Source organism: Salvia splendens, chromosome 5 (assembly GCF_004379255.2).
Source record: "Salvia splendens isolate huo1 chromosome 5, SspV2, whole genome shotgun sequence".
NCBI classification, from domain to species: domain Eukaryota; kingdom Viridiplantae; phylum Streptophyta; class Magnoliopsida; order Lamiales; family Lamiaceae; genus Salvia; species Salvia splendens.
The window spans coordinates 12,713,465-12,730,277 of NC_056036.1; the positions used below are offsets into that span (position 1 = coordinate 12,713,465).

A 16,813-nucleotide genomic window follows, 5' to 3' on the forward strand; every position below is an offset into this window, starting at 1 on the left:
CTATTTTATATTTAATACACATATTTGTTAAATATTTATTAATATAATAATAGATGAATAAATTATCAAATTCAATTGAAATATTTTGAATCCTAAAACATACTTTAAAATTTCTTGAAATGTGCAAACTTCATTTCAATATCTGGCTTACGATCCTTAGGAATATACAATTGATCGCCCATATTCTCATTAACATACTAATAGATTAAATTAAAAAAAATCAACATATGTACGCAGTAATAGCAATAAGAGTAATTGACAAATAATATTACAATACTCTCAAAACTGAAAGTTATTTTTTTTTAAGTTTTACACGATCAGTTATTGTTAAATTAACATACAATCACATCAAGTCCAACAATTGTTATATGTTCTCATGGCGATGATCAAAAGAACTTAAAAAACTTGAATTTATAGTCTATTAAAATAAATAAAAAAATTGCATTCATAATATTAATCTAGAACAAATATATGACAAGGAATTAATGAAATAAATATTACCTGTGTTAGTGGGATGTAAAGTTTTGACGTAAACAAAGTAATAGTAATACTCCCTCTGTCAAATAATCTCAAAATTTGTAAAGAGATATGTTGCAGAAGAAGACAAAGACGGTCAAATTATACATGTAATGTTTATGATGAATCGGCGAATTTTTGATGGTGATAAATGCAAGTAAAAATACGGATCACGACACAGAGAATTTACGTGGTTCGATTTACAGAGGTAAATCTACGTCCACGGGAAGAAAGGAGGGCAGAGTTGTATTGCTTGATCTGTTTTCTACAGCTTACAAATACAGACTTGCTATTTTATATTTTTATCTCTAGAGAGCGAGAGAGTCTAACCCTATCTATCTGATCTAGGTTCTATTTATACATTGAACCAAGATCGTGGCATGCAGCACCATTTACTAGGTAGTGGATGTCGTGGAGATCGTGGCGATCTTGCATGGGTCCACTATCCTGCATGAGTTAATGACTGCTTGACACCACTAAATAGATCGTGGGTGTAGTGGAGGTCGTGGAGGTTCTGCATGAGTCCACTATCTCCCAGTTCGGTCGAATACTGAGACCGAACTGCTGAACTATTGCCGAGCAGCTTTTGCCGATCTGAGAGTAGAGCTTGAATGGTCGGCTTTTACCGAGCTGTAGGCTGGGGCCGAACTCTTTGGTAATGCCGAACTGATTGGTCGGCTTGTACCGAGCTGTAGGCTGGGGCCGAACTCTTTGGTAATGCCGAACTGATACTCTTCCTTGGGCTTTGGGCTGACGGGCTATCACTGCTATTGGGCTTGTTTAGTCCGTACTCCATCACTACCCCCCCCCGAAAAGCGAAGTGAATCACTTCGGCGAAGCGAGTCACTTCGGCATTCTGGATAAAGGTGCGGGGTAAGTTGATGTTTGTCCTCGGTCTTATGAAGTAAACTCTTCTTTGACCGGACTTGGTCCTTGGTCTTATGAAGTAAACTTCTTTGACCGGACTTGGTCCTTGGTCTGATGAAATAAACATCTTTGACCGGAATCGTCTTTAGTCTGATGAAATAAACATCTTTGACCGGACTCGTCTTTGGTCTGATGAAATAAACATCTTTGACCGGACTCGTCTTTGGTTTGATGAAATAAACATCTTTGTCCGGACTCGTCTTTGGTCTGATGAAATAAACATCTTTGTCCGGACTCGTCTTTGGTCTGATGAAATAAACATCTTTGACCGGACTCGTCTTTGGTTTGATGAAATAAACATCTTTGTCCGGACTCGTCTTTGGTCTGATGAAATAAACATCTTTGACCGGACTCGTCTTTGGTCTGATGAAATAAACATCTTTGACCAGACTTGGTTTGTGTCCTAATTTGGCGAGTTTTGTCGCTCGGATCGGACTTTCCGTTGTCCTAATTTGGGGATCGGACTTTCCCTTGTCCTAATTCGGCGAGTTTTATCGCGTGGATCGGACTTTCCCTTGTCCTAATTCAGGCAAGTTTTATCGCGTGAATCGGACTTTTGTTGCAGTTCGTTTCAGACGGAGTGCTTGATTCTTAAGCTGAATTGTGGTCTTGTATCCTCTTTAGAAGCTTGGACTTCACAATCGTTAGCTTGCAGCTCGTTTCGGACGAACTGCTTGTTTAAGCTGAATTGTGGTCTTGTATCCTCTTTAGAAGCTTGGACTCACAATCGTTAGCTTGCAGCTCGTTTCAGACGAACTGCTTGTTTAAGCTGAATTGTGGTCTTGTATCCTCTTTAGAAGCTTGGACTCACAATCGTTAGCTTGCAGCTCGTTTCAGACGAACTGCTTGTTTAAGCTGAGTTGTGGTCTTGTATCCTCTTTAGAAGCTTGGACTCACAATCGTTAGCTTGCAGCTCGTTTCAGACGAACTGCTTGTTTAAGCTGAATTGTGGTCTTGTATCCTCTTTAGAAGCTTTGACTCACAATCGTTGGCTTGTATATGTTCTAAGAAGGGGATCAGCCTTCGAAGAACAAGATACCTCAGTAACATTTGTAAGAGACGACACGCACATAGACAGACAAAACGCACACAGACAAAACGCACATAGACAAATAAAAAAGACAAGCACAAAGACTGACTGACCGGACTGTCTCTTACAAATGGAACTTTTTGAGGGTTGGGAATGTGCCATGTTCGGGGTACCTGTTCTCCTGACATGTGAGTTAATTTGCAAGACCCTTTGCCGAGGACTTCTGACACCCGATACGGACCTTCCCATGTGGGTTCGAGCTTGCCCAGCTTTTCTGCTCGGCTTACTTCGCTGTTTCTCAAGACGAGATCTCCCACTTGAAATTGCAGCTTCTTCACCCTTTGGTTGTAATACCGGGCTACTTGCTCCTTGTACTTGGCTGCTTTTATGCATGCCAATTCTCTTCTTTCTTCGGCAAGATCTAGCTCGGCTCTCAGTCCGTCGTCATTCATTTCTGCTGAGAAATTTAGAGTTCGGGGACTGGGTATGCCGATCTCCACCGGAATCACGGCTTCAGTGCCGTACACAAGACTGTACGGAGTTTCACCGTTGGAGGTTGTGGGTGTAGTTCGGTAGGACCATAGGACTTGAGGGAGATTTTCTACCCAGTCCTTTGGCTTGTTCTAACCGAGCTTTTAACCCTTTCACCAGGATACGATTTGTTACCTCCGTTTGTCCGTTTGCTTGTGGATGAGAGACCGAAGTGAACCGCTGTTGAATATTCAGCTCTTGGCACCAATTCTTGAACGTCTTGTCGGTGAACTGAGTCCCGTTATCCGAAATGAGGATGTGGGGTATGCCAAATCGGCACACTATGTTCTTCCAGACGAAATCCAATGCCTTCGAGCTCGTTATCGTAGCTAATGGTTCAGCTTCCACCCACTTCGTAAAGTAGTCCACGGCAACGATAAGGAATTTCATTTGCCGAGGAGCTTGAGGAAGTGGTCCCACTATGTTTATGCCCCATTGCATAAAAGGCCAAGGGCTTTGCATAGTGGATAGATCGGTCTGCGGTATCCTTGGGATATTTGCATGGATTTGGCACTTCGGGCATGTCTTGACGAGCTGCACTGCCTCTTGTACCATGGTTGGCCAATAATATCCCCATCTCAGAACTTTTTTAGCTAAAGCTCTGGCTCCGATGTGGCTACCGCACGATCCTTTATGAACTTCTCTGAGGATGTAGTCCGTCTCTTCCGGCCCTACGCACCGCAATAACGGCTGGAGGTAAGACTTTCTAAAGAGGACTCCTTCATGAAGTTCGTACCGAAGTGCTCGGCACGTGATCTTCCGAGCTTCTCTCTTATCCTCGGGCAATTGTCCTTGATCCAGATACTGCAAGATCGGCGTCATCCAGTTCGGCGAGCTGGATACTGAATGTACCTCGGCTTCATCAATGCTTCGATGCATTAATTCTTCCGCCTTTGAGCTCGGATCTGAGGCCAACTTACTTAAAGTATCTGCTCGGCTATTTTCCGCTCTGGGAATGCGGATTATCCGAAAATAGGAGAAACTTCGGCTGATGCTTTGCGCTTTGTCCAAATACTTCTTCATTCTCTCGTCACGAGCTTCACTTGTACCCAACATGTGATTCACTATGACTTGTGAATCACAATGGATTTTGAGAGACTTGATACATAGACTTTGCGCTAGCTTGAGTCCGGCAAGGAGGGCTTCGTATTCGGCTTCGTTATTAGTGGTTGGGAATGAGAACCGAAGTGAATAGGTTACCTCGTGTCCATCGGGAGCGATAAGCAGAATACCAGCTCCACTTCCCGTTTTATTCGAAGCTCCATCTACGAATTCGCTCCAGCAGTCCGGCGGCTTTTCTTCGGATTCCAAGGGCTGTGCTAGTTCGGCATTGGCAGAATTTTTCTGTTCGGCAATGACAGGGATTGCTTGATCGAACTTGGCCTCTGCAAGAAAATCTGCCAAGGCTTGTCCCTTGATGGCTTTTCGAGGTAGGTACTCGATTGAGTGTTCTCCCAGCTCTATGGCCCATTTGGCGATTCCGCCTGATGCTTCTGGCTTGGTCAAAACTTGCCGAAGAGGCAGATCGGTTAAGACGCATACCTTGTGAGCATAGAAGTATGGCCGCAGTCTCCTTGCTGCATTTACTAACGCCAGAGCAATTTTTTCCAGAGGTTGATACCTTGTTTCTGGACCTCTTAATGCTCGGCTTGTAAAGTAGATGGGAAACTGCTTTAGGCCTTCTTCTCGTACAAGCACCGCGCTAATGGTTTGATCAGATGCCGCTAAGTATAAGAAAATCACTTCGGCATCTGTTGGAGCAGAGAGAATTGGAAGCTCGGCTAAATAACTTTTGAGCTCGTCAAAAGCCTTTTTCTGCTCTATGACTTCAGAGACGATTTAGTCTTCTCGGCAGGGAGAGCGTCAATAGTTAGGATTACTCCATCATATTGCGGCTCGTTATCGTCTTCGGGATCCCGTTGCCTTTTCGGATCCTGAGGAGCGCAGTTCGCACCTCCCTGCTTTTTGTTCCTTTTCGGCTGCTTGCTTTGGTATTTTTTTAACGTCCCTGCTTTCACAAGGGCATCAATACCTGCAGCCAAATGTTGGCACTCCTCGGTATCGTGACCGTAGTCTTGATGGAAGGAGCAATATTGATCCTGAGGTCGGCGCGCGGCCGATTTCGTCATCCGCCTTGGCTTTTCGAACATATCGGAATGTAGTTCGAAAATTTCCGCTCTTGACTTGTTTAAGGGTACGAACTGAGCGGGCGGCTTCTCAGGATTGAGACGTGGTCCCAATCTGCCTTGTACCGGTGCCCTTTGAATTCTTTCAAAAGGAGTTCGGCGAGGAAGCCTCTGGTCGCTATGATCGGGCTTCTTTTCGTCTCCTCTAGATGAGCTGTCTAAAGACCGTTTTCGACGGTCTGCCTCATCGGCACGGGCGAACTGGTCCGCAATGTCCCACATCTCTTGAGCTGTTTGCGGACTGCATTCCACGAGCTTTCTGTAGAGAGCTCCGGGCAGGATTCCATTTTGGAATGCCGAAATGACAAGTAGATCATTGAGATCATCTACTTGTAGGCATTCCTTGTGGAATCTCGTCAAAAAGTCGCTGATCTTTTCGTCGTGACCTTGACGTATAGAAAGCAGCTGAGCCGAAGTGATCCGGGCTTCCGCTTTCTGAAAGAACCTCCTTCTGGCGTTCCCGATGAGCAGCTCGGGGAACAGCTTGCACATATGGACCTCATTGAGACCCTGGTTCGCCATATTATATTGATAGCGTCCCAGGAAGTCATGAGGATCCACCAACCCGTCATAAGTCATTGACGGTGTCCGGTAGTTCCGCGGCAAAGGAGTTCGGGTGATATCGTCCGAGAACGGAGTCTTTAATGCTCCGTACATGGCGAACCCGACATCTCTTCGGTACGGAGGAGATGGAGTTCTCCTGTGGTTCCGGTACCGAGGAGGAACAGGAACATGTCGGGGTTGAGGATTCTTCTTCCTGGAAGACACGGCACTACTGCGGTAGTGACTTTCATGTCTGGATGAGGAAGGAGAATCCACCGTTTTCGTCTTCGGCTCTTGGCTCTTTTGCAGGAAGGCTAAGAACTCATCCTGCTTCTCAGCCAAGAACAGCTTGACAGCCTCATTCAAATCAGGCTGCTGGGAAGACTCGGTGTGTGGACCTTTTGAGCGGCTTGTTCCTTCATTGTGAAAACTGGAAGTAGATGTCTCCCGAGGCTGTTTTCCGGACCTGCGGGCTGGACTAGCTTCCTCATGGTTTTCACGAACGGTATTACGGGTAGTGTGTGATCTGGTATGCATTTTTTTGGGGTGGAAAGAGGGTCAAAAATTCGCTTTATCACAAATTTTGTTCTCTGGTTCCCACAGACGGCGCCAGTGATGAATCGACGAATTTTTGATGGTGATAAATGCAAGTAAAAATACGGATCACGACACAGAGAATTTACGTGGTTCGATTTACAGAGGTAAATCTACGTCCACGGGAAGAAAGGAGGGCAGAGTTGTATTGCTTGATCTGTTTTCTACAGCTTACAAATACAGACTTGCTATTTTATATTTTTATCTCTAGAGAGCGAGAGAGTCTAACCCTATCTATCTGATCTAGGTTCTATTTATACATTGAACCAAGATCGTGGCATGCAGCACCATTTACTAGGTAGTGGATGTCGTGGAGATCGTGGCGATCTTGCATGGGTCCACTATCCTGCATGAGTTAATGACTGCTTGACACCACTAAATAGATCGTGGGTGTAGTGGAGGTCGTGGAGGTTCTGCATGAGTCCACTATCTCCCAGTTCGGTCGAATACTGAGACCGAACTGCTGAACTATTGCCGAGCAGCTTTTGCCGATCTGAGAGTAGAGCTTGAATGGTCGGCTTTTACCGAGCTGTAGGCTGGGGCCGAACTCTTTGGTAATGCCGAACTGATTGGTCGGCTTGTACCGAGCTGTAGGCTGGGGCCGAACTCTTTGGTATTGCCGAACTGATACTCTTCCTTGGGCTTTGGGCTGACGGGCTATCACTGCTATTGGGCTTGTTTAGTCCGTACTCCATCAGTTTAGGTTATTAAAAAATAGCGAGGAAAGAAAATAAAAAATAGGAAAATAAAATAAGATAAATTAAAAGATTATCGCTGACATGGAATAACGACATAATAGAAAGAGAATATGGGTATGTGGCAAGTAGAAATAGTTGGAGAGATGAATTAGAACGAAAAGTTTATCTTGATCTATGAATGTAGGGAAAAACCTGGGATTCCTCCTTTTTCATTGGGAAAATTTGTTATGCTTTTTGGATTAGTTTTTAAAGGTTTAGCTTCTAAACATAATTTACACCTTAATGAAGAGGAACGGCTATGGTGAAGTTTGGGACAGCCTATATTCAAGGACCAAGGTAGAATTTGATATAAAGGTTTGAATCAGATTATTTCTCCTATTTTCAAATGATCTGTTCAGAATTGTTTGACATGTATAGAACAATGAAAATTCTGGTTTAGAAATTTTTAAATCAACTTTGATGGGTCTATTAGTGCTCTGAATAATTTGGAGAATTTTGGAGTTCATATACTATATTAATAAATTGTTATAACAATACAACTATAAACTGTCATAGTTTTCATAATGTGTACTGTCTTTGTACCTCTTATCCGAATTATTGAGAGCACTTAAGATCGATGAAATCTTGATTGCATGAATTCAAAATTAATTATAAAGTGTCTAGTTATTCTCTGAATTTTTTGATTAATTAAAGAGTACAAATACTATTTATAAAAACTGAGTAGAAAACGTTGTCATAAACTGCACCATTTTTATAGTCTGTTGGAAAATGGGAATATCACTTAAACTATTAGGAATCTTGGAGTGAACCTTGTTGGGGTGTAAATTCAACTTCTGGGGGAATCTAATAATGTTAAGTTTAGCCTCCTAAGTATTTTGAATAAATACGACACGTTCATTGGAAATCAGTCCAATGCCATGGTTATATTGAAAGGTTTAACAATTTTAAAACATTTATTTTTAAATTCCTTAAAAGTTTGTACTGTGAATAGTAATAGGATATTTGCTAATTTTTATTTGAAAGGTTTAATAAGACAAAATGGATAAATAGTGGATATATATTATAAATGATGACATAAAGAAAGTATATAATTAATATGAGTCGTTTGTTAGTAGTACAACAGATGAAGGATTATCAACGGTGGTCGCAAAGATAGGATAATGGTGGAAGAGAAAAACAGTGCGAACTAACTGAAATGTAAAGGTGGTAAAATGGCTTATGCTCATAAGTCTGTCAGGTAGCATGCTCAATACTTAAAATGCCTAATTCTCTTATGTGTTTTTATGTGATTATTATGTGACCTATTGTCTTGGTAAATTTTAATGAATTATGTGTGAAAAAGAATTATGAAGTAAAATACGAGAATATGATGAATTGTTGAATGATTTGGTAATGAAATATGAAAAGGGATGAATGTGAGTTTGTGTTATGCCCTATTTGGTCAATTTCACTGGGTTATAAGGTAGTATATTCTGCATTAGGTCTTAATTTCCTGATATAGGTCTACGCAATTGCATATGTAATAGTGTGTGCTAATTAGTAATACAATATATGATATGCACATGTTGTTGAATCTGGGATGGTTTTGAGAGAGTTGGAATTTAATCTATGAATTTAATATGATATGGTATGAAAATATATTGTTGATGTGTTATGTTGGAAATAGTTGGGAATAAGTATTGAGATGAAAATGAGTATATTTGATTGTGTTTACGCCTCGTGCTTGAGTGTATTCTATGGGTACAATTGGCATGCCATAGGACAGTAGCGCTGCATTATCTGTGATCGCCCGTCTTCTGGATGACCGAAGCGAGGATCATCTGACATCTGATTTGTTTGTTATCTGATCCGTCTGATATGCACCCTCATGGGTGGTCTGATTATCTGTTTGCACCCTAAATGAGTGGTCTGTGCGGAGTCCTCTCGAGGATAAAATCCGCGTCTGCATCTGATTCTGATTCCGATTCCGTTTTTGATCTGGTCCGCGTACCCTAGTCTGTCACTAAGCATTTATGGGGCTATATATGTGTTTGGTTATGTGAAAATGTTGGTGATCTGTATATGCGTTGGTGTGTGATGAGGTTCGTTTCATGTATGTGTTCCGTGGCAAAACTGCACTCAAATCCAGGAACTAACGTCTGTTTTTGAGCCAGGTGTGTGTGAAATCTGCCATTTTCAGAAGAAGGAACAAATCAGTTGGGCGGAAGCACGAATCAAGAAAAGAAGAAAAAAAATTGCGGCATTGAGCGGATCAAGTCAAGAATCAAACGGAGCCAGCATGAGTTCGCATTGGAAAATAGAGCGAGAGACCCCACCACAAAATGTAAAGGGCAGGAATGACATTTCACAGAGAATGGTACCCTAGGGACCAAAGCCCTACGCCTCTCTATATAAAGGAAGCCCAACACATAAAGAAAAGGGAGTCCCAGCCGTAGTTAGAGGGGGACTCACAAGCTTTCTTAGTTAGAATATCTTTAGGAATTCAGCTCTCTTCTAGGGCTGAAATCGGAGCTCTTGCACTTCATCTTCTTGATTTCGTCGCACACACACACACTTAGTCCTCGCTTAGTTTAGTTTAGTCGGTATTTGGTGGTAGTTTCTTGCATTTTTAGCTTTCGGTTTTGTATTCCACTCCGAGAAGGGGTGATGAAACAATTTACTGCTTTCTTTGTTTGTTTTCTGTCTACTTTTGATGTTATTGACGATTTGATGTTTTTTATTTAGTTAAGCTAAAGTTGTGTCCTCATTTCCAGCTTCGGTGTTATGTTTCATGCATGCTATTTCTGATCTGCTTTCGGTTTTCTTTTTATTTTGCATATCTTAGCTCAGAAATGTCTTGTTCTGTTTTGATTTGGGTCAACCTGTTGGACTTTTACTAATTAAATTGAGCCCCAATTTAATGCAAATCCAAACAGAATATTATTATCAGCCACTATAGTAAAATAATATTTACTGCCCGTCCAATCCCAAATTACAAGTAATCCGGGCTCTACCTCTTTCATTTATTATTTTCTGTGTTTAAGATATAAATATTCATTAATTAATTTAAGTCTGTTATTTGACTTTTAATTAATTAATATCTTTATCCAAGAGTTGTCTAGTTCAAAATCTTTATTTATAATTCTAGAATAAATTCCAACCGGCCGAGTTTCTGAATAATAAAATATTTTTCGAACACCTCTTGAGGATATTATCAAATTGGACTCACACAACACACGATTAATCGCAATAACAATACTAACACCTCTAGACATTGATCACCACTACCCAAGATATCAGGATTCTTGGATTGCGAAAAATCCGCACCATTTGATAAATCAAAGTAGTGCATAATCAATGTCGCATACTCAATGTTATGTCAACAATGATTAAGAAATAATAATCACCGAGACCTCGTCTTTCAGTAAATAACAAGAAAGACTTCTCTCAACTGTTAGATCCTTTAGTGATATGCCACACAAGTGTCGTTTATTTCCTAAGGTAAGGAAACATGTGGACTGACACTGCAACCTTTAACGATAGGTAGCCAAAGCCTATCTAGGTTGTGAAATTCTATTTCTCTTCTACAAATGACCGACTGCGTCACCTTCTGTGAACGTCGTTCACGACCAGTCTACTGTGCAGAAGAATTAGATTTGTTTGCTTCTTATACATTTAAATGTTTGAGAAACATCTCATAAATGCATAAGCAAACACCAATGCGATAAAAACAATACTTTTTCTTGCCTTGGGTTAAAAGTGGATTGTAGAGTTTATTGTATACAAGCAATTCTATCCATGCACATTGCTTGAAATATACTTTTCAGTATACCAATCCTAACACCAACAACTTGCTTCTCTCGTTGAATATTTTTCCAACATCAATTTTTAGGAAAACATAAAAGACACAAGCTGATAGGAGTTTTATATGGGTAAAATTATGCTTCCTCTAATTTACATTTATCAATTTACATTTATCAAAACTGCATCTAAAATATTATGTAGTGAAACATTAAATAGTGATTTATAGTTTTTTTTTCTTTTGTTGGTGTTAATTTTTTTTTTTGTAAAAAAAGCGGGCAAAGCCTGAATACAAAAACAAAATCAACAAATATAAGCAACACCTAGTCTGTCATGTACCATCCAGCTATATATAGAGGCCCGACAGAGGGACCTCGAGCTTATGAACACCATTTACACCTCTATGATAGGAATAAGGATAATGTGATAAAAGACTCAGGCTTTGCAAGTGTCATTAACATCATCCATCAGTTTTTAGAGCTAATGTCAAGTGCAATCTGATTAACTATAGCAAACCAGAAAACAATAAAGAGTACATAGAATATCGGATATTATGGTATAAAATGTCTGCGTACCTAGAAATTCAACTATACTATGCCCAAAAAATTCTAATAAGAAAACAAACTTCAAACGTACCTAGAAATTCAACTATACTATGCCCAAAAAATTCTAATAAGAAAACAAACTTCAAAATTATTTTCACCAACTATGGACATCAACCTTTTCCATGTGCATAGTCATTATTGTCTTGACGATTATGTGCAACCGATCTGAAATTGAAATATGAGAGTAAAATAATGAAGTGAAATATATTGGTTACTAAAACAACTATAATATATACTCCCTTTGTTCGCTATTAGGAGTCCCATTTACGGGCGGTACGAGTTTTAAGAAATGTTAAAAAAAGTGGATAGAAAAAAGTTAGTGGAATAGGGGTCCCACTTGTATATATTAATTTTAAATGAAATATGAGTGGAATGAGTTAGTAGAAGGTGGAACCCTGTTACCATTTATGGTAAAAATGAACCGAGACTCCTATCCGCGGACGGACTAAAATGGAAAAACGGGACTCCTATTCGAGGACAGAAGGAGTAAATCATAAAATTCAACACTTCACATACCCATCGTGTAAATTTGGACAATTAAGTTTGTCATGTGATACTCCACGAAGCTCACATCCATGACAAGCCCTAGGCTTTGAAATTGACTTTTCTTTTGGCGATAGCATTCACTTACCGCATCCTTTTGTTCTTATTCCGGAACGATTGCCAATTTTTCTTGATTTATTTGCTCTTTCCCCTTGACTTCCATCTACGGTGGTTGGACTACCACTCATCTCTTTGATTTTACCATGGATATAATCAGGTTGTGCCTCGTTGTATCAAGGCGCACCTACCCTTCATATTTCAATGTTTCGTTGGATTTTTTTTTGCTTAATTGACATCAATGAATAAACCATTACATTTGACGTCTTTATGTTTTGAAAATGAGTTAAATGCAGTTATTTATGTGTCATAAACATAATGCATAATTGACTTATACACGCGGGAACATATTTGTAATTTGCTTCATAGCAGACTCTATTCATTTTTGAAATGTTATTGTTATACCTATGTAGGAATGTCAATTCAATCCGAAACTCACAGGTCGGTCCAAATAATCCGATAAAATTAGAGAATTAAGATTATAGTTTTGTAACCGGAATATAGAAATGGACTATTAGGGCGAACCCAACCTGAATGGGTTGACAGGTTAAGTAGACTGACCCGGTCGAGTTGCGGGTCAGCCCGATAGATTTCCCCTTCCAATCAAAATTTTCTCATTTTTTCCGCGAGAGAAAATCCGAGGAAAAAATGTGAAAGGTGATTCGTGAGTTTAACAATACAAAAAATCTTATCCATCTCTCAAACTAAACCACATAAATAGTTTGACTTTGAACTAAATTATAAATTAAACAGTAATTCTAACAGATCCTACGTAAGATAATTTGCCGTTTTTACATTTCTATTAGTTCTAATACATTAGAATCATTTGAGTGCGGCGGATCCATAATCGGAAGGGGCAAAATAAAATTTATCAGAAACTAAACAGAAGGGGGAGGGGCAACGTCGGAAGCTATTGAAGGGGGCGTCTATGGAAAATTTACGTCCGGGTCCATGGTAGTGGGTCACCGGGGAGAGGCGGTCGCCCCCTTCTGCCCCTCCCTGATCCGCCACCTGTTTGTAATTTAATAGTAGTTTGTTTGCATTTAGTGAATTAGTACGATATTGAGTGGTTCAATTAATTACATATTCTGTAAAGTACATAGTGGAAACATAAGTTTTAATTGAATAAGAATTGGAACTAAGCATTGTTAGAGAAATCTTTTTGTCCCAATTAGCATAACGAGCCTGAAATTTGAAGGGTTAGGATTAGGATTAGAAAAATTTTAATCAAAAAAATAATATCCGAATAGCTTGAACCCGAGCGAGAGACATCCCTAGTTATATGGTATTGACCATGAATGTATCACTTACATTTCTATTTGCCTCCATATACACATTTACATTAGTTGAATTAACACTTGAATCACAAATTCTGCATCGTATCTAATATACAATTGCATCATATCTGATAAACAATTGCAGTAGACGGATAACTAATTGAATCAAAAAAAGTTTGAATCATGGAGTATCTAAAACACAATTTCATTGGGGATCTTAAACAATTGTGCATTTCCAAAAAATATAAATTCGGATCTTACAGAATCAAGACATGAATCTCCGATCTAAATCGCAAAATCGAAATTCTTACATTGATATAGGGAATATGTTATATAGTGACAGCATATTATGTAGTTCGTGCGAATACTAAATTAAATAAAGCGTGGTTTAACAGGGTTCTCCTACAACACAATTAAGTGCGCCTGCAAATCTAGTAATTTCTGCTGTATGTATACCTGGAGCCGCCAGAATCTTGTCATAAAGTTCAGGATGCTTCTTAGTCCAATCTCTATCTCCTGATTCGATAAAATACGCCCCTCTCAAAAATAGGTCGCCTTCTGATATCCATGTCCATGTCATCCACTCTGATTCTGGAGATTTCTCCCTTTTTGTCACCTACAATGATTTCAACATCGTGGAGTAACTTCTAATTCTTGATTTGGTGATGCATCTCATTCTAAATTAGAAAGTTATAGCAATTGGGTTTGAATGTGAATACATAATAAGTAGAGTTCCGTACCTGTTTGGCAAAAGGATGATCGGCAACAAATCTGTTTCCCTGGCTAATGATGGTGGGATGACTGCTTCCACCAATGGCATACATTTTCCAATGAGTATAGTCATTGTTAACAACATGAAAATAACCAAATCTGCACCTCGGCATTCTCTGCACCATTCTTTTCCCAAAATGGTTGAAGGCTACCGTAACTTGCATTTTATCATCATAAGTAGCCATATCATTTGCACTAAAGAGCAATGCCTGTCAAAAATTTCACAAATATATATGAGATTTGTTTGAGATATATATTCATAGTAATTCATGTCATTGTCAATCCATATGATATGCTCCTATACCTCATCGTGATCAGTGAAGTGGCTGTTGGTGATGCTGATGCCCGTGGATCCCTCGATGGCGTCAATAAGGCCATCGCTGCAATTCTTCATTGAGACATGATCGATCCAGATATTCTGTGACCCAAAGATGGAGATGCCGTCGCCATCGCTGACAGTGCGGAAGCCATAATGGTCGACAGAGTCTCTAATCATGCCGCCGCTCTTGCTGAGGATGTCGTGGATTCTTATGCCGTGGATGATGACGTTGCTGACAAACTGGATGGTGATGCCGGCGCCATAGGCAATGTCGACTCGGACGCCACGCCCGTCAATAGTCTTGTCGCCCTGCATGATCAGCTCCTGCTGGAGGACGATGAGCATGTTGCGCTCGAAAATGATCCACAACGGCTCCTTTTGGATCACAGCGTGCCGGAGGGTTCCCGGCCTAGGGTTTATCATGTCTTGGTCGGTATGGTCCGTCACCACATAGATGGCGCCGTTCTTTCCGCCTGTGGTCTTGTATCCAAACCCTAACACGCAGTCCGCCAACCTAAACCGCCTCTTCGCCCATCTCGGCCGACATCTCCAGCAACGGTCGATTGGGTTTGTCGCCATGCACGGACCCGTGTAGCCCCTTAGTAGCTCCCTTCGACTGCTATTTTCCTTTGCATTTATTTCTTCCACTTCTTTTACTGCCCTGCACAAATGCATCACTCCAAATAACAAAACAATCTTTTTCTATTTCATTTTCCTATATAGAAAAACAAATACTACTCGGCTTACTTGTTGGCATGAACATTCAAATGACTAACTATGTGTTCCGGGACGGGCTCATAAGTCTCAAGTGTTCGATTCCATGACTCCTCGGATCGCTTCTTCCATACCTCATCCCATTCTCCAATATTACCATTAACGATTTCTAACATCCAACCAAAACCAAAAAACACCATTAACAACCATGGATATATCTTTATTTCTCTCATTTTCTTTTTTATCTGGCCTACAACTTATCTTGATCGAACTTCGGGTTCAGACTCTCCATTAGCTACAACATATATGTTTCGAGTTCGAGCGAGGTTCATGTGCATGGACCTTTTGGAGGTACGAAACACAAGTAGTGTCAAAAATTAAGAATAAACTAGTATTTGTGTATAATAGAAGATGATATGTGAGCGAGAGTTTCTAAGGTTGAAATCAGGTAATGCAGTTTTCAACCATCAGTCAAGGTTTACTCTTCCTAATATAGAGACGGTGGGGAAGTTTTCTGTTGGACAGATTGTTGCGTTGCTTCACAATTGTTTTGACTATTTCAATCTACTCCAAACTATATTTATATCACCCCATAACTGAAATTTTTTCATTTGGTAACTTCAAACAATGATTAATATTATCATTTATCTTATATAATGCCACACCCCAAACTAGAGATTTTTTATTAAAAAAATCCTCAATTCCTACTAAGTTATTTTCTTGAGAATTTGCAACAAAATAACTTATCGCAACTCAATACTAAATCAATGTGGAATTTGTGGAAGAAAGAGCTCTCAGTAGTACTTCCTCTCTCTAGAACTTTTCTCTTCCTTCTCTCTAGAAGTGAAAAGCTAGAACTGGCGGAGTTTCTCTTTCTAAAAACTTTGGAGGGGGCGGCTGTCACGCCGCCCCCTAGCCGCACCTCCGGCCGAAGTACACACTACACTACCCCCTCCCTGAACCCTTTCTGATGGTACTCCCCACTGGAGTCGCCTGAGTTTCTGAGGACCTCCGCCACTTTGAGTAGCTCGCAGGGAGGTCCGGCCGATTTGTTGGAGATCTTTCTCCGTCCCTTCTACCTTGGGGCTACACGTCGTTGCTGGACAACTGCATTAAGCTCTCTACCCAGTGGGTTGTCTTCCTCAGCTATACTTGCTGGCGTTCGATGAAGAGGATGTCGACGATATGGAGGTGAGCTCTTTCTTCCCTCCAAGACCGTCACTCCTTGGTTTTGGCGACAAGGCGGAGGCCCCCGTACAACGAGCGCCAAGTGTGTCGCCGACAGTCTACTTACTCGTCGGCGTGCACAACCCCGCTCCTTCTAACAGTCCCAACGCTGCTCTAGCCACCTCTGGTTTGGCTGGTGCTTCGGAGCCTAGTTGAAGAATGGGAGTGTTCATTTTCAGACGACTCGGTTCTCAAGGTTTAAAGCTCACCGGAGATTGTACACCGTGACCGGAACCCTGCGTTAGGTGGAAGTTCTCATTCTAATACACGCACCGGCGTTCCAAGAACGGCACTAAAGCCGACCTAGCCACATTGGAGTCAGTTTGAAGATCCGTCCATGAACCTGCTGCCGTGGCTCCTACTCACACCCAGTAGCCTAGGTGAGGTCCCCTGTTAAGGGTTTTCTGCCCTCAACGTTAGTTGCCGGAGACGAGTTCGTCACCGACGGAAACTGATATGGCAGTCGCGGGCTTGCCCCGTCGATCACGCCAAAAT

At 40.9% G+C, this 16,813-nt stretch overlaps 1 protein-coding gene across 1 annotated transcript; it reads right to left on the reverse strand.

The window, feature by feature from the left end:
* Positions 1-13,579: 13,579 nt before the first annotated feature.
* Positions 13,580-15,418, reverse strand: LOC121802685 (probable pectate lyase P59). The gene is made up of 4 exons (XM_042202362.1): positions 15,125-15,418; positions 14,363-15,038; positions 14,028-14,267; positions 13,580-13,903 (listed from the first exon to the last, which is right to left on the reverse strand). Exons 1-4 carry the CDS (start codon positions 15,322-15,324, stop codon positions 13,676-13,678), a joined length of 1,344 nt encoding a protein of 447 aa, XP_042058296.1. The 5' UTR covers positions 15,325-15,418; the 3' UTR covers positions 13,580-13,675.
* Between the last annotated feature and the right edge of the window lie 1,395 nt (positions 15,419-16,813).

Bases quoted from the DNA above. Each gene is read 5' to 3' on its own strand.
- LOC121802685 (XM_042202362.1), bottom strand. From the start codon at position 15,324: ATGAGAGAAATAAAGATATATCCATGGTTGTTAATGGTGTTTTTTGGT. The intron at 15,039-15,124 runs GTAAGCCGAGTA...GCATTTGTGCAG, and splicing joins TTGAATGTTCATGCCAACAA to GGCAGTAAAAGAAGTGGAAG. The intron at 13,904-14,027 runs GTACGGAACTCT...AAATCATTGTAG, and splicing joins ATCATCCTTTTGCCAAACAG to GTGACAAAAAGGGAGAAATC.